Below are 21355 nucleotides of genomic sequence, written 5' to 3' on the forward strand. Positions count from 1 at the left end.
AGGTGGTCAGCTTTATCTGGAAAAGGAGAGAACACGTTGATGAGAGCCTTATTTCAATGGTAATTTCAGTGATCTGGAAAGGCCAAATGGTTTTAACATTCCGTACAAAACAGTAAATGTGGCTATGATCATATCACGGCAGGATCAAAGAAACGACACAACCCTATGCCGTTTACGGCGTGCCTTGCTCACTTGGAGCTCACATACATACCGAAGACGCGTCAAATTGTTCGTATCCGTGGGTTTCTCACTCATAACGAAGGGTGCAGGACTTCAAAACATACCCAGGCACCACAAGATCCTCTCCATCCAAGCGTCTACTCAGTTGCCCTTGAGCAGTTAAGCAAAGGTCTTCCGTTTGCACAAATCCGGAAACATAACCAGGGGCTCGTGAAGTCTCGTCAATACCCGGGAATGGATGGCCACCCACATACTTGGCGGTTTCGGTATCTTTTGCTCAAGGGGGACTCTCGGTCCTTATACCGTCAATTTAGCCGTGTCCATTTTGGGATTGACGTTGAGAAGAAATTGCACCTGAACATTCACGGTTGGATGGACGAAGAATCAGGGGTGTATAACCAACAGTTTGCTGAGGCAGTGTTTCACTACTGTGCTCGTTCGGCTGCAAACGAGAGGGTAGAGGTGTGCATTGCCACAAGGGATATGCTGGAGTCGACATGGAAGTATGCACACTGGAGGCAAATCCTCATGGATGGCACATTTGGTGTCTGTAGCCGGAAGATTTTATTGTTTGTTTTGATGGGACTTGATGAGGAGAGAAAGGGCACACCTTTGGCATTTCTATTCTTCTCTCCTCCACCTAACGCAAAGCGAGAGTGTGCTGGCTATGACTCAGAGATCCTAGCAAAGCTACTGGGGCAGTGGAGAAGGGCTGTGGAGAAATATCGAAAAGGGCAACCATTTGTACCCCAGGTCGCCATCACCGACACAGATCTCCGAGAGAGAATAGCACTTGTCCGAGTTTTCCCCGATATCATTCTCCTAATCTGCCGAGTTCACCTTCGCCGGTCTTGGAGAAATAACCGCAACTCCAAATTTGCATGGGGACCCCGAGGAAGTGACGCATTCAGGAGAATGTGCACCTTGGAGAACGGGATTATTGAGGCATCGTCGTATGCTGAAGCTTTGGCCTTAGTTGAAAATGAGGTTGAGGTTATTCAGGCTGATCTCCCCAGTGATGACCCTTCACGCACGGCCGCTCTGGCACACATCAAATATTTACGGGAATATTGGATGTCAAACGGTAACCACGACGATTTTTGGAAGAGCTGGGCAAATCTGGGACGGGCAATGGCGGCGGAAACTCTTCAGTCTCCGGTGGAAGATGTTCTTGGAACAACAAACCATTTGGAGTCATTCAACAATGTCTTCAAGAATGGGCAACTGGCAAAAATTCAGCGTGGTGGAAGAAGGCTCCGATTTGATGTACTACTAAAGTTCATCATTCAGGATATGATACCGGCTATATACGAAGAACGTACACTTCTGACGGAGGAGCGGGACCGCCGGAAGGCTCACCTCCTCACTCTTTCCAATGGTGAACAGCTCTGGAACAGTCTTCAAGAACGCTCCCTACCCCACCATTCCCCTTTCCCAGTCGCATTCCTTACTCCAGACAAATCTCGTGAAGCTGCTGCTGCTGACTTGTTATCCCATCAACAAATTGGTATGCCAACTGCCATGCCTGATATGCTCGGGCTGCAGTTAACGTGTATCTCGTCTTTGGCAGCCGAACATGATAGCCATCCATTGCAGTATCAAGTTGAATTATGTTACTCTGGCTTGGCGTCATGTACATGTCCTGACTTTTCTCGGCGTGGGGGCGCGTGCAAACACTTACGCGCAGCCCTGATTTATGTGAATCAGCTGAGAGTTGAACGGAACATTCCCATCCCTCCTTTTCCCGTACCCACAACAGAGAAAGAGGCCCATATTTTGCATGCTCAGGTAACTGGCACTACATTTCGTGAACATTCCCACCCAAATCCGAGCCAACGCAGCCTCCCCCAGTACATCTCCCACGCCTGCGACCAATGCTCGGCGCTGCTGAACGGTTGAATGACTTGGTGAACGACTCCGTAGGCCTAATCGAGGAAGACTCGGACCTCTCAGATTCGGATGGAGATAATCTGACGAGTTTGGCTGAGAGAGGCTATTTAGATGAAGCTGTCAGTGAGGTGGCCCCTTCGGTGCGTTATAGATGTTCTAATTTGCAAAATTATATTCTAATTTTAAGTAATTTATACACTAGAGTCCTAGCGTTGATATGCCGACACTGCCTACGTCCACCCAACGAAGCGTAAAACAGCACACCCGCGCCCGTCTACTGCATCATATCCAAGTCGCCCGGCCAAACATAACATCAATCCGGACATTTCTCACTGAGGTTGAATTTCAACCAGACGACATTTCGCTAGCTGGCACTTTTCGTCACGAGCTTCAAGACCTGCTTGCGTTACTGGACAAAAAAATATGCTCACCCGGTGCAGGAGGAACAGACAACGACCCGTCTACTGGGCCGCCGACAACTCCTACACGCTTGGGGGTGAGACGGAAGTCGGAACATTTAGATATCATGTCACCATCTCCCACAAAAGCTGCCAGACGACAGGACTCGTATTCTATTCATTAGTAAAAGACATACAACATATGTACTCTATATGATGTAGTAAATATAACTACCTTTTGGTCAATCTGTAGTATCGGGGACTTAGAAGAATTTCTGCTCTCGAATTCCGTGACGCAATTGAGGCACAGCTGTCAAGAAGCTGTCAAGAAGCTGCTTGTTTCCGCCTACCATCCTCCCACGGTTTAAACTCAGAAACATTTCCGCTGCAGCGAAGTTGCCAATAATTTCGCCATGACTCACAATAAAGAAGATCATGTCCCTCAAGCATACAAGTATGCGTGGTACGAGGACTCCCCAGCGATGCCCCTGCACGAGTTTTTGAATAAAGCGAGAATCCTACTCTGGCTCATTTACGTCGTTGAGGCTCACGAACTTCGTTCTTTAGTTCAAACCTTCTATGGTCCAGAACGACGGAACAAAACCAGTAACGTCTTTTTGAATCTTTCCCGTCGTAATCTACTCACTGCTCTGTTCATCAGTGGTTATGGGTGAGAAGCTCTAGGCTCAATCCTACATCGGTGGAAAAGGAGATACTTGCCTTGGGGGAGGCTGCGGAAGTTTGTAAGTACGGGCCACTCTCGCGACCAGGCTCGTTTCATTCTCGACCATGTTTCAGTGAAAACAGTTACGGAAACAATTGAAAGTGTGAAGGTATGACGATAGCGGTTTTGGATACCTAGTTTTGGACATAAACCGTGGCCCCGTTGAACCAGAATGACGAATCAATACCGCTCAGATCGAACAAGAAGACTGGAGCGAAGTCGAAAAAGGAAGTCCGAGAGCAGGTAAACTGCACTGTATGGTCCCTTGCTTCTGGCTGAACCATAGTTATTCTAGTTGCAAGCTGAGGCAGCTGATCAATTCAAACAGATCGCCCAAAAATATGGTTATGTTGGGGGCAAATGGTGCGTTTATGGTCTTAGGCATTGTCAATCTCTAACTCTCGTAGGTTGATATTTGCTCCTCATGACAAGGTAGACCTGATATGGTCGAATCTCGCCAGTCCGTGTTCTTATTGCTACTAGAGTATATTAACGTTTGCGTTTCTTCTTTCTCAGAATCCTTGATCGAAGGGCCTCTGGCAGTAACGAATGCCTATGTAACGAAGGTCTCCACTTCACCTGAAAACGATATTCCAAACTACCAACATGTTATTTGCATGTACGTACCCGACGTTTACGACAAGAACTCGGTTACCGAAGTATGTCTTCAACCACCAGTCTCTTAACATTAACATTCTTCGATGTTCCTAGGTCATGAAGGTTTTGTTACGAAATCATGGGTGTACCCTTTCTGGGGTTAAATCAGACATGTATACCTGTCTTGGTATCGACAGTAAACACCCGAGTGGGATGCAGTCAACGGTAGAAAAGCCATATCACCTCACCTTCGTTCAATCGCCGCTGACTTTAATGAGCAGATATGGAAGAATTCGGCACTCATGCAAGACTCGGATTCCAAGGCACTCAGAGACGAGTTTTACGCGGAACTCCGGGCGCCCAAAGCCACTGATCCTTCTCCAACGACATCGACTGCCCCAGATGCTGCTAAACCAAAGAACAGGTTGGTCAAGAAGAAGCAAGGGAATGATGATCCTTTTGCTTCTGATGATGAGGATGGAAATGAAGTACAAAGATCGGGGGGAAATAACAAACGGCCAAAAGAAGTAGATGACGAAGACGAACCGCCCAAAAAGAAGGCGCAAAAAAAGAAGTAATCTCGGCACAGTGACCAGATGGTCAGTTTCTTGATCTACATATTATTCTTTGTGATGTGGGTAATGCTCAAGTCGTACAGCATCTTATTGAAATGATAGTGATAAATGATTGGTGTCAAAGGCAGAAATACGTCAAGCGCTCGTTCCAAAATACTTGAAGGTCCCCATGAACCTAAATCGAAGTTTTCCTTTTTTTATTGAAATCATCCTCCACCCCCTCAGGACGAGGCCGCTTGAAAATACCTCGAAGGCCAGGTAAAGCATGGTCAATGTCTTGCTGTCTTAGAGAGGATAGTTGTTCCACGTCCGATGGACTTTGTGGGGACGGTGCCTCCGACTTTGGAGACTCACATAAACTGGGCTGAACATGAGAGCTTGACGCCAGATCGGGTTTAGTCGAGCTGGGGGCGATGGGTAATACCTGTTCCGGTTGCTGTGGAGAATAGAAAGGACATGGTAAGTACCCACAATCGGATGCCTATTCCAACTCACGGAAAGTATCTATTTTCACCTTTTTATTTTGCCTATCACCACTCTCCTCCTTGTTCGCCTCAGAAGTTCGTGACCGCTTTAAGGTCCGTTTCAAAAGTGACTTTCTCTGATTTCCCTTTTTGTCATCGGTTTCCTTGTCATCAGAGCCAGGCGTGTAAGCGGCAGCATCGTGTCCCAACTGTTTACCACGTTTCAACTTCCGAGGGGAGGTATGCTCGTTCCCATCGGCTTTGGGACTCCTGCGTCCAGTCGCAGTGTCGGAACCTCCCTCCTCTTCATCAGTTGTAAAGTCTGAGGACAGTGGAGATGAAGACCCGCGAATGTAACCAATTTGATTCCCTTGAGTCACGGATGCGGATGTCGACCCGTTGGTGGATGCCGGCGCGCCATTCATGACTGACGACTGTGTCTCACGGGAGGAAGACGGTTGAGAAGTAGGGGTTTGAGGAGAAAGCGGATGCCCTGTTGCAGTATGGGAATCACCCCAAATGATGGTCGACTTTTTTCGGCCTGCCAACTTCCGGGCACGCTCCTCACCAGGTTTGGGTAAGAAGTAGACCTCCTGCTCCTTGTCGGGGCCAACCAGTAGTCTAATAATACCAATTACATACGCGTTGATGTCCAAAGACTCGATATCGGGTACCATGCGTTCGCTATCTTCAGAAGTGGCGTCTCCATGATCAATGATCTCCTCTTCCTTGATGAGCTCCCTATCGGTAAGAGAGCATCCAGGTACGAGGAAGTAGATACTGGGGCCATCCTCTATTTCCGGGAGACTGATCTTATGGTATCGACAATTGGAACGAGTGACTGGAGAGTTGGCGGATCGTACGGGGGGAACCTGAATTGGCTGCGAAGAGGGACCGGATGTTGGAGAACCAAAGGAAGCGCTTCGCTTCTGTATCTGTGTCTGTAACGACATGGGCTGTCGATGTGAGTGTTGAAGCGGTTTCCTGGAATGATTGTGAAGCATAGGTTGCACTGGCGCAGGCTTCGGGAAGACAAATTCCTTTAGGCGAGCAGGAGTCGGAGACGGCTGAGTAGGTGCAGAACCATCTCCAGAAACCACAGACGATGAGCGACTATCTAACAGCTTGGCCACTACGCTAGCTCCTGAGCTCAACGCCGATGGGGTCTGCGAGGTTTGTCGGGTGACTTCCTTTTGTTTGCCCTTGCCTTTGCTTATCGACGACATTTCGCGCGGAGGCTTCTTCCCTTTCCCGACAGGCGCTGCCTGCGACTTACGAGCAGTGTCTTTCGTGGACTTCCGCTTCCGTTTCGGAACTCTCGTGCCGGGAGTCTTTTCATGTTCAGAATGAGCAGAGGACGATGCCAGCGATTCTGTTGGTGGAGGTTTTGAACTGGACCACATTGTTAGTTTATTGAGATGATTACACAACTCGACAAGACTTACCCGTTCTTCACCGTCTTCATATCTGCACCCGGTTTTCCATTGCCCATCAACAAGAAGGGGTCCACTGTCACCACCGTGTCCGTGTCATTGACTTTTGGCTCCTCTGCGGTCGTATCTCGTGTCTTTTCCCTCCCATTCGGGACAGCATGGGCAATGCCCTTCGTGGAATTCTGACTTACCACACTCAGCGGCGTGAAAATATGGTCAGGGGAGGCAGTCTGAGGGACAGATTCGAATTGAGTGTCAATAGTGATTGTGGCGTTGAGACGAGCTTTTGAACCACGGCTGCTTTCGCCATCAGTCAATGAAGACGAAGATGGGTCAATCTCGTCCAGTTGGTTCTCTTCGTCAGTTTCTTCCTCGTTTGCATTTAAACCAGGGGTTGAGAGGTTGGCTGGATAAGGGTCATTTGACATAACGAGATTGTGGGGTGTACCGGAATTGGGTAGGTTTAAGTTTGACGGATTTGGTCGAAGAAGAGTCATGTAGGGGTTTTGCGATGTCGTGTAATTGTGTACAACGTAGGGGTGTATGGTTGGAGGATGAGAGGAAAGAGTAGTAGAACTGGGACCACCTGGTGGAACCTTATCCCCAGGACCAGGGCTGACTGGATAACGTCTTGACATTCGTTCGTATGCAGATTGAATGGACTGAATGGGGGAGGCAGGATTACTTGTGGACAGTGTTCGGTTGTTGGACGTCGGGGTGGCAGCCAATGGGTTGTAAACGGCAGGCTGCTGGAAGTACGCATGTGGAATGTAATGGTGAAAGGGTGTGAACGCCGGAAGGGCAAACGGATACCCTGGGAAGGAAGGAGCTGCCTGCGTTTGCACAGTTGCAGAGGGATGAATGTTGAGATGGGGGGGCGATCCTCTGGGTTGCGAGGATGTTGTCAAGGGTGGAGGGGGCGCATTCGACGGCGGGTGGTAAGAATCACTGTCTTCCGGGGATTGGAGTATTTGCTTCCCTTCAGGAGTGCTTGGAAATTTTGTAGCGAAATTCTCATCCACAGACGTTTGTTCTGAAAGGACGTGGGGTTGGCCTTCAATGCCATTCACCATGCCAGGTTCACACTCCACTCTTTCCGTATGATGAGAGGAATATTGGTAAGGTGGTGTGACAGGTATCGAAGTAGAGGGAGGATAACTGTCCGATTCGGGTGGCGGTCCTTCGGGCTGAGCGGATGTCGAGGGTGGAGGAGCGGTGGTTGACAGTAAGGAGATGGCATTATCCTCTGAAGCCCTGGATGCCTGCGTCTCGTCAGAACTAACGGGATATTGATCGTCTGCAACATTCCCCTTCTCGATCTCCTCGACCCTGTTCTGACAAGAAGGACCAGAAGTCTCTACGTGAATGGACTCTTCTTGTACCAGTGAACTGACGGTCTGTTGAGATGGAGTTACAAGAGCCTCAATCATCTCGCCTGATAGGGCTTCAACAACCGCCGTAGTTGGTGAACTTTCCTTCAACTTCTTGCGAATGATGAGTAACCAACGTCGTGAAAAAAAAGGAATGAAAGAATACCTCTGTGACACCATCATGTTCAGGTCCTTCGTCTTTCCTGAAGTTTCGATTAACATCCTCAGAGTCCCTCCTGACCAGAGCGGTATCCGTGTCCTCTTCCTCAAGCTCATCTACCTCGCCCTCAGCATCTTCATCCGAAAGCGATTCGATACCTTCTGATATTTGCCAATACGTGGTATTCGGGGGGGTATCCTTAAATAGACTGTATTCGGGAATCTCAGTATCCATTGGTATGATTGAATGTCCTGAGGCAGCATTCAACTCAGTCATCTCTTTCATGACTTGGTCTTCACAAAATAAGAATGTAGAATAGTAAGAAACATATTAAACACACACCTGCAGCTGATAATGGAGGTTCGGTATGTTCTTCAGTCATGGTGATCTCCACCACTTCACCGTCAGAGTACAACATGCTAATATCTTGGTCTTCTGGATGTTGACTCTGATGTGGTTGTGAGTAAGTACCTAACTCGAGGAGAGGGGGAGCCGTATCCTCTCCTTCAAACGTCTCTTCCCGAGCTCCTGGACGTTCTGCCTCGGCCTCTTCTTCCACATAATTAACTACCGGTTCCGCGTACCGCGCCAGCGCTCTCCGGGTTGGGAAAGTGGCCGTGCCAGGACGCGAAGCGTACTCAGATGCGACGCTCAGGGTGTCACCATCATTCGGAGTTACGATTCCTGGCGTCAAGAATTCTCCTATGTCGCTCTCCTCAAGTTCGTTGAGGCGATCGGGATTCACTGAACCATCAGTCGAAAAGACATCACCACCAGAATAGAAATCTTCAGCATGAGTCTGGAGGCCAGCCCAAGGGTCCCGCGAGTCCACGGGTTGTTCGGGAAAACTACCTCCATCCTGGTATGGCAAGGCTAAAATGATACTGGTCAGAACAGCTACGTCAGTGTAGCAATCCTCAGTGCACACACCGGCGTTGACGTCAGGTAATCGTTCTTCTTCCGCTTCATCTGCCGGATGTGAGATAACTGCATGATCAACCGAAATGGTTGGGACCTCTCCCTGAGGACCTTTGTTTTCGTCGGATTCTTCTTCGGAGTCGGAAGTAATTAGGACGGCTCGCGAATCTTCCTCCTGAACTCCCTCTTCGTCATGTTCGTCTTCCAAATAATCAGCATGCAACAGTCCTGTCAGTTCTACTATTTGTTCTTCATCTTCCTCGTCTTCTGATTGTCCTTCCTCTTCCTCGTCCCCTTCCTCATCCTCATCCTCGTCCCCTTCCCCATCCTCTTCTTCGTCCCCTTCATCTTCACTCTCCTCCTCTGGTTCCTCTTCCACATATGATATGTGAGGCTCTCCAGAAATCTGAGAACTTTCTGGACTGCTTCCCGCATTACCATGGTTGTAAGTGTTTTCTTCATCTTCCGAGCTGAGAGGTTTGCTGGCCCATTCATCTTCCTCCTCTTCCCAAAGATCTTCGTCTTCGTTCTGTTCTCCGATCTCTTCCCCTTGATCCGAGTCCGAGTCCAATTCGATAGGTTCAGCCAGAGTGCCAGGACCAAGTCCTGGGCCTTCTCCTGGATCCCGTCCTTTGCCTTTTCTGAACGCGTACCGTGTTTCGGTGTGGAGGGAATCACGCTCTTCCTCCTCGATAACTCGTTTCTGAACAGACTCCAAAAGACGATCCAATGAGTCGTCTGTCTCTTCCGCTTGAACTTCGTCTTCATGACCCAAGGCTTGCCGTAGTGTAGTTGTGATGCCACCAATCCACGCGTCGAAGTCGGACTGGGAGAATTTATCATAAGGATTATGGATAGGTGGGCGTAAGGTTTTTTGGCATGTAGTAGAGGGATCAGAGATAGTGGGTAGATGAGGGGAATCGCGACCAACGGGAGATGGGTACATGGCGGGCATGGACGTTGTGGGCCAAAGACAATGTAATTATGTAATACAGTTTCTCATTTTCACGTGCCTGATCTGTAAACTAAAACCGCACTTGCGGACAACAACAGGCATGAATATTCATATTCATTGGATCTACTTGCTTTTATTCTCGGTGAATAGGCATTAAGCCAGCATTCAAGCTCTTCTGAGCCACTCAAGAGGTGCAAACATGGAACTTAGAAGGCCACTTGCAGCAAATGAAATCGACGGAACACGCTTGCATCCTTTTTGTCGGCTTGGCTTCTACCAGGGCTATATCGAAGCTACCGTTGCGGATTCTTTGCGACGCCCTAAACGGATGCGAGGCCGCCATGCGCTCTAATATTTCAATGTCATGAACCCAGTTGAGATCGTCTTTAAATCCAAACCTTGCCCTTCACCAGCCGCCTGGACATCCCTTACACCTTCCCGAGTCCTTGCAGTGAAGTATTGGATAAATGCACAATAGCTGTACACTGACAAACCCGGGAAGGTTGTGAATTACGTGCTGTGAGAATAACTATTGTACAATGCAAAATTCGTTCCATGCAAGTCCAATTCCGCGCCTACTTTCGAACTTCCTTTTTGAAATCTTCACTTGCCTGTCGTGCACCAGCAGCAGCCTGCCAATAAGTTAGTGGACTCTACATGCCAGGCTCCACGGAAAAGCACATACTTGATTTGCTTTATGCGACGCGGTGTTGGAAGCTTCCTTGCCTTTCTCTGTAGCTTGATTCGTTTTTTGCGATGCTGCGTCATATGCTTCGTTTCCTTTCTCCTTTGCTTGTTGCGATGCGGATCCTACAAACAACAGATTGAATACGAGTGTAGGAGGAGTGGTGCGACCTTGACATACCCATCACCTCTTTAGTCGACTGAGCAACATTCTCTCCTTTGTCAATGGCAGATGCGAGTCCCTTTCCGACGCTCTTGTTGACCTGAACGTCAATGACCGTCAGTCATACTATCGGACAGCAAATGAAGACGATTGCTTACCTTGTCGGCGACTTCGGAAACCTTCTCCGTAACTGTTTTGGATGCAACGGGAGTTGAATGAAGTGCTCGTGCGCCTTGCAGAGCGAGAGGTCGAGAGACAGATGTTATTGCGTTTCTGAACATGGCGAGAGAATATGTGGGGCGTTTCCCAAAACTGGGTGGGCTTAAGTACTTCTGTTATTCACCCCATGACGTCGTCGGAGGGGAGGCAAAGCGTCAGTTGTTGCGTCACGCGTTCTCGCGTTCAATTGCGACGCGTAGCAACACGTGGTCATGAACTGAAATGAGTGGGGCGCTCGCTAAGAATGGTTTTGACCTCCTACGACGCGGATGAATTCTTCCTCTCCAGAACCACACTCAGTACGAATCACTAGCGGCGGAAAGATCAAATCATGGGTCAAATTTGCTCTGGAATTCTTTGAGGTGAGCCTGAAAAGTATCAAACAGATGTTCATGCATTCATTTACCTCAAAGAAAGAAGAAAATTCAAACAAACCTCTCGTTTTCCATACTTTACCTTCGACAACGAGCTCCAGTGAACAAGATCCGTCCGCTTCAAATCCGCCAGTCAATACCTCCAACGTTGTGAACACTATACCTCGCCTAGTGTCCGTGGTTGAAATCATCAAACGAGAATACATAAAGCTCCTCGAACTGAAGCATTCTACTCGATTAATCGGACTACACCAGTACAATCAAATTGGCATACTTGAAGATCTGGGAATCATTGAAGCCTCGCCTGCTGAAGGGACTGAAGATATGCAACGACAACTGGAATTGAGCATGGCTTTAGAAGGGAAGAACTTGTGAGTAGTGCTATCGCACTGACGCAATGATTCTCTCGTCTAAATTTTTATCACAAGTCCAAAACAGAAACAGACACCGTACATGAAGATCACGCTCTGTTGCAGCGAAGTCCCGGAATTTGTGGCCAACGGCGCGACGTAGGCTTTTATAGAAATCCTCGTTGTCTCAAGATTGACCTCACTGTAGCTACCAACCTCCCACGAAGCGGCGGTTATCGAAATCCGCCAAGGCAAGGGCGAAAAAACGTCAAAAAAAGGATGGGGAACGAAGCAAAACTGTTCCTGAACAGACCGAGGCTACTTGAACGCTGGGGAGACCCATTTCTGGAGGAGGAATATATGCGTTGTAGTTCAAGCCGTTTCCATCGTCTTGAATGAGAATGATTGTACAATATAATAAAAATCAACTTACGTCGAGATGACAGAAGGCCATCTGCCCCAAAAGGTTACTGTCATTGACCCTGAAGTCGGAAAAACGGGGAAGTCGGAAAAGTGTAATATAGTGAGTGCTAGACTAGATTTTTGAGCAAATATACTATCAAAAAAGAAGGAGCGGGGTCTTATATGCATGCCTGACAATTTTCATGACGGGGGATGGGTTCCTCACTGAGTTGTGGCAGTAGCACAATGAGGGGTCAGTTTTCCGACCAAAAATCGAAGCGTGAGAATATTTCCTAATCAGGAGATCGGCCACTGCAGCACAAGTACTCATCAACCTCTCGCCGTTCTTGGTATGTTACGACCACAACATACTTCTCCATCTCACAGACACCCAGGACTACACCTATAACTATCTCACAAGTCCCTGGAGTCAGGTTTATGTAATACACTCAGTTTTTTTCTATCATTCTGACCCTAGATTGCAGTGACTACTTCAAGTTCAGCTGGACATGCCATGGGCAGGGCTCTCAGCACAGTTATATATACCTATCAGGCTACCAGAATCTATTATCCTTGGATTTTTATGATTTTTTTTGAGTCTACACAGCCCATACCTGCAAATATCCCAGATTTTTGTGTTTTACACCCAGAAATTGTGTCTAGAGGGGAGGAAACATTCCTGTCAGATGTCAGATTGTCTTCATTTGCTCCCCTTAGGACCCAACAATGAATTGTAATAGATTTTGGTGCCACCAGTGCACTCTGACTATACCTAAATGAGGAAAAACTACCAAATTAAGGTCATCCTCCCACAAGGACAGCCTCTATCAATGCATCTTGCAACAAGAGCATTTAAAATGAATTTATAGGTCCCAGGTGCTCAAACAAACCTCTTATATACAAGATATTGACGATTCTTGGACGATTCATCAATGTGTATGATTGTGTCACATGTAATCACGTTGCCGGCCCGCGATTTCCGACTTCGCCGTGGGGCCACGTTTTCGACACCCCCTCATTAAAAAATTCATATCTCAACAGCATTACACCCTACCCACACGAAAATTGGCAGGCATATACCTCAAAAGGTATTCTATGCAACTGCACTTTATTTACAGGTTCTGGTATGTATTTTCTTAATTATATAAATATTTCTCCTTAGATTGCCGACTTCAGGGGCAATGACAGTATCTGTGATAAAGATCGGGCTGACGCACCGTCAAACGACATCCTATATATAATGGGACAAAGAGACCTGATTATCAGCGATTATCAGCGATTATCTCCAAAAAATGATCTATGCGACAGGACCAGGGTAAATTAAAGCGGAGATCGAAATTTCCTGCGTGCACGACAATGTCCCCTCCCTTTGAGCTACAGTAACGTAGTATTTTTCATGTTCCTGTTTATTTATTCCTACTGTTATCTGACATGCATCTATACTTCAACTGTTATGAGATGTAACTTTTATATTCCCACACACTTTTTTGGTAATAATTTGTCATCTCTCACTGTCTCCTCTCCCCTTCTCTAACTGTACTGTTTTTCCACAGGTTACAGGTTTTTCTGTGCATGGGACAGGGAGGGAATGGGGTAGGCCACCCTGTACAAAGTTCTGTACACAGTACAAGTCCTCCACCTGCTATTTATGTCACCCACTATACAACATGTACTGATTTGGCACAGAATACTTTCCCCATGGGTTTGTACCTGTAAAATGGGATAGAGCATGGCCATACCTGCAGATAGGGAAGTTGGAACAGCACGGGTTGGTGGGTTTTCCTGTGCATGGGATGGGGCTGGAATGGATTAGTCACCCTGTACAAGTCCCATACCCACCATACTTTTTTCCATGGGTAACGGGTAGGACAGGTGTAATTACGCCTCTGACACAGGATGTTCACAGAACAGGTCATGTGATATGAATACAGTGGGCCAAGGGACACAAACTTTCCCCCCATGGGTGATTCATGCTGTTCACTACCTGCAGAACTCCTACAGAGCACAAGTAAGCAGGTGTATAAACATGCAAAAAAACTCGGCACAAAGGGCCGGGTCATAAGCTTGTAAATCGTATGTGAGTAAGGTATAGTACTTCACACCGATAAATATTGTGATAAATATGTACTACCCAAAGAATCCATGTTCTATCATGTCCGAGATCATCGCTGCGAAACTCGAAACAATTCATTGGCGGAACCAACATCCAGGGGTAATTCACACTGCGAAACCAAACTGAAAAGCGGATGTGTCAGTAACAATGTAAATGCAGTGCCGTATTTTGGTTCACAAACCTCTGCACCTGACTCTGCACTTCTCGTTGATGCCTTAGAGAGGCGATTTTCGGGCATATCCAGTGCGGCAAGTAGAGCCCTCTGCGGCTGAGGGCGAGAACTGGCGAATGGATCTGGGTCGGCAAAGGGATCGCTAGGTCTGGGGTCTTCGAAAGGATCGAGAACGATGGTGGGAAGCAATGCAGCTGGATGGTCCGCTGCCGTCAGGCCACTCGATGTAGGGACAGTCGATCCGCTTCCTTCCCAAGATGGTACAGGCTTACGACTCACAGGAGGGAGGCTTGATTGAGACACCATAGCCATGGGATTGAACATTTGAGACGTTTCATTACCTTGGCCGGGTGCAGGAAAATGCTCGAACATGACAACCCGATTCCGTCGCCGTCTGTACAAGCAGAAGAAAAGGAGGGCGGTAAGGAGAAGGAATGCGATGCCCCCAACAATTCCACCGATCATTACTGCCTTGGCAGGTGACCTTAAACGCAATGGTATCAGTAGGCTGCGACCACTGCGACTGTGGTTATATCGCATGCTTACTTAGAGGATGTGCTGGGATCTGATCTTGTTCCTGTTGCTACACTCGTAGGGAATGTGCTGGTCAACGTCAAAGTGACTGGGATGCTTTTCACCACCGGTGATCCGTTTTCGGATGTAGTACTCAAAGAAGTAGATGTGATCGTGAAGACAGTAGTGGGGGACGGCGGTTCCGCAGGAAAATTCCTGAGGGTCGGAAATGGTGTAAATAATAAGATAACCAAGATAGAAAACGTCGTTACCTGTCAGCAGTTGGTGGCTCTGGTAGGGAAGCGGACAAGGTACTGCCATCTTGCACGCCAGTGTTTCCGGTTCCATTATTAGCACCATTATTGATTGCAGTGGCAGCAGGGGTCCCCAAAGTACTCGTAACCGAACCTGTAGTTATCGTTGATTGGATCCTACTAGGTTCATCGCCCTCTGTCCGCTGAGTTGTAGCCACAGGGTTGGTGATGCTGTCAACTGTAACGGTCGCAGGTGGGGGGGAATTTATGTTGGTACTTGATACACTGTCCCGTTCATTTCCAGAGCCATCGTCCTGCGTAACTGAGGAGGGAATGGTCGATTCGCTGGATATCGTATTAATCGATATCGAAGTAGCAGCGGTCGGGGGCGAGGTTTTAATTGTGCTCGGTCCATTTTCAGACCCATCGTCCTGCGTAACTGAGGAGGGAATGGTCGATTCGCTGGATATCGTACTAATCGATATCGAAGTAGCAGCGGTTGGGGGCGAGGTTTTAATTGTGCTCGTTGTACTCGCCTTTCCATTTTCAGACCCATCGCTCTGCGTGACTGAGGATGAAGTGGTCGATTCGCCGGATGTCGTACTGATCGGAGTCGTTGTAGGCACAAGCGTCGGCGTCGACGACGTGTCGGACGTTTGAGTGGAGATCGTTGTCTGAACAGTGCTAACAGGTGGTTGTGCCCCACCAATTCCAGTTTCACCCCCGTCCCCAGTCGCACTGGAAGTACTTCCAGAGCCATTTGAACCCTCATCTCCTTGTGAATCTCCGGTAGACGTGGTAGCAGCCGGCTGTGCTGTTTCGTTCAGGGATGCAGTGACCTCGACTCCATCCTTGCCAGACCCTAATGTGATACCTATACCAGGCAAGTTGATACCGATCCCAACACCATCAGTACTTGTTGGCGAAGACGTCAAGGTTGAGGTAGAAACGGACGTTGAGGTCGATGTCAATTCCTGAGTTGCTGTCGATGTGGTTGATACGGAAGTGTCAGAAGTTATCAATGTGACACTGGTAACACTACTGGTGGCAGATGCAGATGAGGTCGAATTCTACGCTCGCAATGAGGAAAGCTCTCGGTTCAAGGCAATCAATACTCACCGGAGTCTCAACGGATGTAAGTGTCGGGTTTACCGACGAAGAGATAGACGTGGGCGGAATCTCACTTGAAATTACGGTCGAGGAGGTTCGACTTGAAGTCGTGTCCTGAGTGGCAGTGGGACCTAACAAGAATCTTGAGACCTTGAGCCCGATCATAGATCAGAGTTCGTACTGGTTGCACTCGTATTTTCAACGTTAGTAGCACTCCCCGAAGACTGCGTTCGTTTGTTACTGAGATTGGGATTCTAATGTCAAAAGTGTTATGACGAACCGAAGGATCTGAAACAATTCGAAGTCAGGTACGAGGAATTAGAGTATTCCGGGATTGGCTTACTGGCAATACTCGGTTGCCCCTCACCAGGAGGGGACTGAGTTTCTTCCCGCGGAAACCCGTGCACAGGAGCCATAAAAATCAAAGTCAAAAGCAGACGAAAAAGAGGAAACAGAGAAAAAAAGAAAGGGAAAGGGATAAGAAGAAAGTAGAGACGAAGGGGCGAAGAAGGAAAGGATTAGGCTCACTGCCTAATCAGTAATCATGATACGTAGTATTTCTGATCCCGGGTACGGCACCTGAGATACGATGTTGATGGGTACAAGTGCGATGAACGGTTGACACGCTGTCGCCAGCACAAAAAAACACTGCCTTCCAGCACTCTGATGCCCACAAGTGTCCCATAGTGGGGATATGATCAAACATAGGGTATTATAAGGGATATAGGTCTAGTTTGGATCTTAAACATCTACGCATGTAAAACCCGAACAACAAGCATCAATGTTATTTCCTCCCTCCGTACCTGGCTTTGCGTCCAATATCGAAAGGAACATATCTGTACTTGATCATATGTCTGCAAGAGACCGCTGTCAGTCAAATTATGATGACGAGTCGAAAGCACGCACTGTATCTGACGGCGCATAGTGAGAGCAAAGAGCGTGAAGAAATAGACGACAAGGATCGGCCAGTACACAGGTACATCAAAGACTTCCGAGAAGGTGCAAAGAACGGCTATAACCGTTGCACGGGTGGCAGACAGCCTAGTTAGAAATGTCAGTTCAACATAACATTCATCGAATAGTAGACGACTCGCCAAAATTGCCATTCAGGAAGACGCCTCACAAACGGCCGGAATTCATCATCGCGTTGACTTGGGAGTGGGGATGTTTCGCCACCTCCCTCAATTTCATCGGCAAGTAGGTCATCTTGGAGAGATGGATCAAACCGAGGTTGGAGGAATGCTAAAAGCAAATTGAGCAGATATATAGCATGTGCATCTGATAAACGTGTTCAGGTATCTTTAAAGGCGGGTTCAACGGTAGTTACTTACAGCATACTACCATGAGGAAAAACCACAAGGACAAACTTCAGCGAACGAAACCGAAAGAGATAAGGGTTCACGAACCGATATACCACTATAAAATGGTCAGTGAAAGTGTCAGGTGAGGAGAATAGCGTAGCATACCCCTTGTGCTAGCACAATCCTCAGCATAAATATTGCCAACAACCCCCCGGTAGCTAACCAACGGTGTAAGGTGTAGGGCGTCCATCTGTCCAAAATTTGCTGATATTGACGTTGAATTCGCGTATAAGAGGCAGATATGTTTTGTATCGGGGAAGGCTCTACTCCGGATCCTAGTTCTGAGGAGGACATCATGGCCAGTCGTTAATGACGCTTTTTCTGAGGTGGGAGACGTGTACGTATACCGTGTGTTCGTATGCTGACATGCCGGAATTCAGACGGAGCTTCAATTTAATTACTGTAAGACCCGGAGATCACGCGCACGGCCCGCTCGACACCCACGCCTTCCCTTCTCCGTGTAACCTATGGTTCTCTTTCTGTGTTTATCATGTCTTCGACGCCAACCGTAAGCCACATAGCCGAACATATTCTGAAATATATCAACACAAGAGCTACTCAGCCACTCTTCGTCGCTATTCAAGGGCCTCAAGGGTCTGGCAAATCGTACCTAACTGGCCTTATTCAATCTCACTTATCAAGCCCTCCCCACTGTCTGCGTGTTGCCACCCTATCCATCGACGACTTGTATCTACCTCACACGCAGCTTAAGTCACTCGCAGAAAGCTACCCGGAGAATCCGCTGTGGAAAGGTCGTGGTCAACCAGGGACGCATGATATCGTATTGGGACTACAAATACTGAGTTGCCTAAAGCAGGGCCGAATGGGAAGGCAAAGGATCGAGCTTCCTAGGTTTGATAAAAGTCTCTATGATGGTGAAGGTGATCGCCTTCCTATGGATGGAACAGGTTCGCTAGTACAACCTCCAATCGACCTGGTGATCATGGAAGGTTGGTGCATGGGGTTTTACCCGATTCCAGACCGCGAGATAGATGAACGATGGGATAGGCTGTGGCAGGTGGAGAAGGGTTTACTGGGAATGGACGACTCTATTGTTGGAACCAAGGAGAACATTAAACAGATCAACGAAGTTCTGCACCGATATGTCGACGTCTGGTCCTTCTTTGACATCTTCATCCAAGTAAGTTATCTTGCTATATCGTGCACATCATTAAACTTAGCTAAAGATGCTCAAATCTCAAGCTCAAACCAGCTCTTTTGACCAATAATGTCTCTCAGTATTCTATCGTGTATAATTGGCGGCTGGAACAGGAGCATTCTATGAAAAGTCTCAATGGTGGGAAGGGAATGTCTGACGCCGCAGTCAAGCTGTGAGCACAACATTGCACAACCTTACAGGACTTTCATGTTACTGACAGCAATCATTCAACAGCTTTGTAGACCGTTACATTCCCGGTTATGTATTCTTCGGAGATGGCATGATAAACGGAGAATGCAGTGTAAATACGTCCACTCAATCGGAGGGCGACATACGGAATGCGACTGTGCCGCAGTCATCTCGGCCCCCATGGGTGGGGAAAAGTCTCCTTGTTGTCCTCGATACCCATAGGGACGTTATAGGACTAGAGGAGTTTTAGGTGGATATGAAGTTGGTCATTCAGAGCTGTTTGAGTGTATTTCAAGATTTACAGCATTGCTGAACCAACACAGGGATCAAGCACACTGTTGATTGTAGTAGGATATGATTGTGTCCAGTCGTGCTCGAGCATCTTTCAAGTTGAACTGCGATTACAAGCTTTCCAAATTCCATACATCACCGGTACCGGTTGTATCCCTGACGGAAATATGTTTTTCCGGCTGTTCCTAGCCCTTCCGACCTCCTTGCCATTCTACGGCTTCCGTCGGGTGCCTGCGATCTGCAGCCCACCGAGAACAGTTACTTGCTCTTTTTTTTCCCGGAGTGGTCCACTCTGCCATGTCTGCTTACGGTGCGATTAAGCGATCCGGGAGCCAACATGACGTCCTTCCATCGACGATCTGGTCCGATAAAAATCGTATCGAAGTCACCATCCACCACTTAACGCTCGCAACAGTTCGACTTCTACCCGGTCTGATCGAGTATCTAGGTGCTGTGTTCGCCAAAGAAGTCGAGGACGGTAGGACATACCCACAAGAAGGCCCCGTTGACCTAGAATCGTTTCAGACCTATTTCTTTGCTGCCGATGTACTTTTGGCGATCAAGCAGGATCACGAAAGATCGATAGAAATGCCCTACTCCGACGGGGCTGAAATAGCCATAGGAATCGAACAAGCGAGGCAGCAGAGGCGGTGGGACGAATGTGTCGCTGGGTTTTACTACGTAAGTTTCCAGGCTTTCTGTTACTTGCGTTGAAGATTTACGCCACGTTGAAACGTTAGATCAAGCCGAATTATCCTGGGCGATCATCTCATGTACGTGTTTCTAAAATGAACGATGTGCGTGAGAGTCGTTTTCAACTGCACTAAATAGATATGCAACGGTGGTTTCGTTGTGCCGCTCAGCCATCGAGGCTCAGGTTTTGGCACCCTCCTAGCAAAGTCCTACCTTTATTACGCCCCTAAGCTTGGGTACCGAGCCAGTGTCTTCAACCTGGTGTACGTCAACAACGTGGCTTCAGTCAAGTGAGTGGTCGTTGTCTATGCCGAGTAATAAGAGACGTAAAGAATCTCGTTGGCTTTCATCGCCCTGCAGGCTCTGGGAGGGGCTGGGATTCACGAAAGCGGGCCGTATACCACATGCTGGTCGTTTAAAAACGCCTGATGGTGAAGGGGAGGAGTACATGGACGCTTGGGTCATTTACAAGAGTTTTGTGGATGATGAGGTGTCTCGCGGAGATTAATGAAGTTCGACTTTCGAGAGGTAGCACAATAGATGAATGAATATTCCATGGTGAATGGCCTGCGAAATTACCTTCCCAGGTGACTTCCTCTTCTTCGTGGAGTACACGTTCCCAGAAATCGAATGTCATATTGTAAAGTTGACCGCCAATCCCATATGAAGGATACAATTCTGTAGAGCCCTATTCTGAGTCCCAGGGCAGAAGTGAGGTTAGTTACCCCACACTACCCAACCCCATCTGTGTATTGTACCGGACACGCCGCAATATGTAAGTTAGGATGCCTCAGCTATCGGGGTCTGTGAGATACCCTCTTTTCTCGGACCTTGTGAGGCGGGTGATGTTGCGGCTAATGCGGAACCGAGCCAATGAGACGCAAATAATCTATCAAGGTACTTTTACGCTCCTGCTACCTCCGTCGAGGTCTCGGCGATGAGTGAGGCTTGTCAAGAAGACGGTCTCTCCAGGTTCCACCAACACCGAGCGATATATTATTATTGGGGTTTTTAATCCTTCTCTGAAGCAAGGCGGTTTCAAGAAACCGACCAACCCGTCTAACTCCATATTGATGAACGATGCCAATTGAAAGACAGCGGCATCAGATAAGAGCCCACGCGTTGCCGCAGAAACCAGCCCGGTGAAGTATAGCTTGCAAATCCCGTTTTAATTTTTCAGTGACTCAAAAGCGCCCAGTCGCACAATGAAGGCGCTTGAGATGGGGTTAGTGCAGGTCAAGGAACAAGCAGTGAATCACAGAGAGTCAGCTACCACGTTTGGCAGGCCAGGTCGCATCTTCACGGATGTTGTACCTGTGCTGGCAGGAAGTTCACGCGATACAGTGCCAATGCTAACTGGGGAATCCCCGCTTCCGATTACACCCAACAAACTGATGGGAAAGATAAAGTTGAGCCATGGTCAATGAACTTAATTGGTGTCCGTAACAGCCCGCAACAGCACAGTCGACTTACAGTCCTCTCAAACACGCTGGAACGGCATGTTGCATTCGGAATTATGTTGGACATTGTCGAGTCCCTGCTCGACAGCGTGTTAACTCGAGTCCGGTGTATGGAAACTCTGATGAGCTCCACGGTTGTCATCAAGAACCGAAGATTTACATTCAAGTCGTTCTAGTGAAACTA

At 48.0% G+C, this 21355-nt stretch overlaps 9 protein-coding genes across 10 annotated transcripts; 5 read left to right on the top strand and 4 right to left on the bottom strand.

Moving 5' to 3' along the window:
• Positions 1-165: 165 nt before the first annotated feature.
• E1B28_010139 (uncharacterized protein) lies at positions 166-2653 on the top strand (the record flags this gene model as incomplete). Its single annotated transcript, XM_043155091.1, has 3 exons — positions 166-1968; positions 2022-2210; positions 2273-2653. 3 exons carry the CDS (start codon positions 166-168, stop codon positions 2651-2653), a joined length of 2373 nt encoding a protein of 790 aa, XP_043007553.1.
• A 149-nt stretch (positions 2654-2802) lies between these two features.
• E1B28_010140 (uncharacterized protein) lies at positions 2803-4607 on the top strand. The gene is made up of 11 exons (XM_043155092.1): positions 2803-2977; positions 3036-3074; positions 3130-3211; positions 3267-3301; positions 3364-3435; positions 3488-3555; positions 3600-3652; positions 3709-3851; positions 3904-4014; positions 4071-4388; positions 4448-4607. Exons 1-10 carry the CDS (start codon positions 2882-2884, stop codon positions 4365-4367), a joined length of 996 nt encoding a protein of 331 aa, XP_043007554.1. The 5' UTR covers positions 2803-2881; the 3' UTR covers positions 4368-4388; positions 4448-4607.
• A 33-nt stretch (positions 4608-4640) lies between these two features.
• E1B28_010141 (uncharacterized protein) lies at positions 4641-9679 on the bottom strand. The gene is made up of 6 exons (XM_043155093.1): positions 8722-9679; positions 8134-8664; positions 7798-8084; positions 6274-7745; positions 4860-6220; positions 4641-4800 (listed from the first exon to the last, which is right to left on the bottom strand). The coding sequence occupies exons 1-6, from the start codon at positions 9662-9664 to the stop codon at positions 4760-4762; spliced, it is 4635 nt and encodes a 1544-aa protein (XP_043007555.1). The 5' UTR covers positions 9665-9679; the 3' UTR covers positions 4641-4759.
• Positions 9680-10080: 401 nt separating this feature from the next.
• Positions 10081-10879, bottom strand: E1B28_010142 (uncharacterized protein). The gene is made up of 4 exons (XM_043155094.1): positions 10670-10879; positions 10530-10611; positions 10350-10474; positions 10081-10296 (listed from the first exon to the last, which is right to left on the bottom strand). Exons 1-4 carry the CDS (start codon positions 10790-10792, stop codon positions 10240-10242), a joined length of 387 nt encoding a protein of 128 aa, XP_043007556.1. The 5' UTR covers positions 10793-10879; the 3' UTR covers positions 10081-10239.
• Positions 10880-10978: 99 nt separating this feature from the next.
• E1B28_010143 (uncharacterized protein) lies at positions 10979-11956 on the top strand. 2 transcript variants are annotated; one of them, XM_043155095.1, is made up of 4 exons: positions 10979-11092; positions 11144-11475; positions 11533-11613; positions 11663-11956. In XM_043155095.1, the coding sequence occupies exons 1-4, from the start codon at positions 11000-11002 to the stop codon at positions 11778-11780; spliced, it is 624 nt and encodes a 207-aa protein (XP_043007557.1). In that variant the 5' UTR covers positions 10979-10999; the 3' UTR covers positions 11781-11956. The 2 variants fall into 2 exon arrangements, with proteins under 2 accessions (XP_043007557.1, XP_043007558.1); XM_043155096.1 differs by having other exon boundaries at positions 10981-11092; positions 11533-11670.
• A 1781-nt stretch (positions 11957-13737) lies between these two features.
• On the bottom strand, positions 13738-16609 carry E1B28_010144 (uncharacterized protein). The gene is made up of 8 exons (XM_043155097.1): positions 16362-16609; positions 16299-16306; positions 16200-16242; positions 16028-16149; positions 14927-15978; positions 14688-14870; positions 14151-14625; positions 13738-14091 (listed from the first exon to the last, which is right to left on the bottom strand). Exons 1-8 carry the CDS (start codon positions 16432-16434, stop codon positions 14074-14076), a joined length of 1974 nt encoding a protein of 657 aa, XP_043007559.1. The 5' UTR covers positions 16435-16609; the 3' UTR covers positions 13738-14073.
• A 193-nt stretch (positions 16610-16802) lies between these two features.
• Positions 16803-17673, bottom strand: E1B28_010145 (uncharacterized protein; the record flags this gene model as incomplete). The annotated part of the gene is made up of 6 exons (XM_043155098.1): positions 16803-16872; positions 16925-17059; positions 17113-17296; positions 17350-17355; positions 17425-17434; positions 17485-17673. 6 exons carry the CDS (start codon positions 17671-17673, stop codon positions 16803-16805), a joined length of 594 nt encoding a protein of 197 aa, XP_043007560.1.
• Positions 17674-17869: 196 nt separating this feature from the next.
• On the top strand, positions 17870-18977 carry E1B28_010146 (uncharacterized protein; the record flags this gene model as incomplete). The annotated part of the gene is made up of 4 exons (XM_043155099.1): positions 17870-17887; positions 17942-18520; positions 18583-18710; positions 18773-18977. 4 exons carry the CDS (start codon positions 17870-17872, stop codon positions 18975-18977), a joined length of 930 nt encoding a protein of 309 aa, XP_043007561.1.
• Positions 18978-19315: 338 nt separating this feature from the next.
• E1B28_010147 (uncharacterized protein) lies at positions 19316-20219 on the top strand (the record flags this gene model as incomplete). Its single annotated transcript, XM_043155100.1, has 4 exons — positions 19316-19699; positions 19759-19791; positions 19850-20001; positions 20072-20219. The coding sequence occupies 4 exons, from the start codon at positions 19316-19318 to the stop codon at positions 20217-20219; spliced, it is 717 nt and encodes a 238-aa protein (XP_043007562.1).
• Positions 20220-21355: the final 1136 nt, after the last annotated feature.

This window comes from Marasmius oreades, chromosome 6 (genome assembly GCF_018924745.1).
Source record: "Marasmius oreades isolate 03SP1 chromosome 6, whole genome shotgun sequence".
Lineage (NCBI taxonomy): Eukaryota > Fungi > Basidiomycota > Agaricomycetes > Agaricales > Marasmiaceae > Marasmius > Marasmius oreades.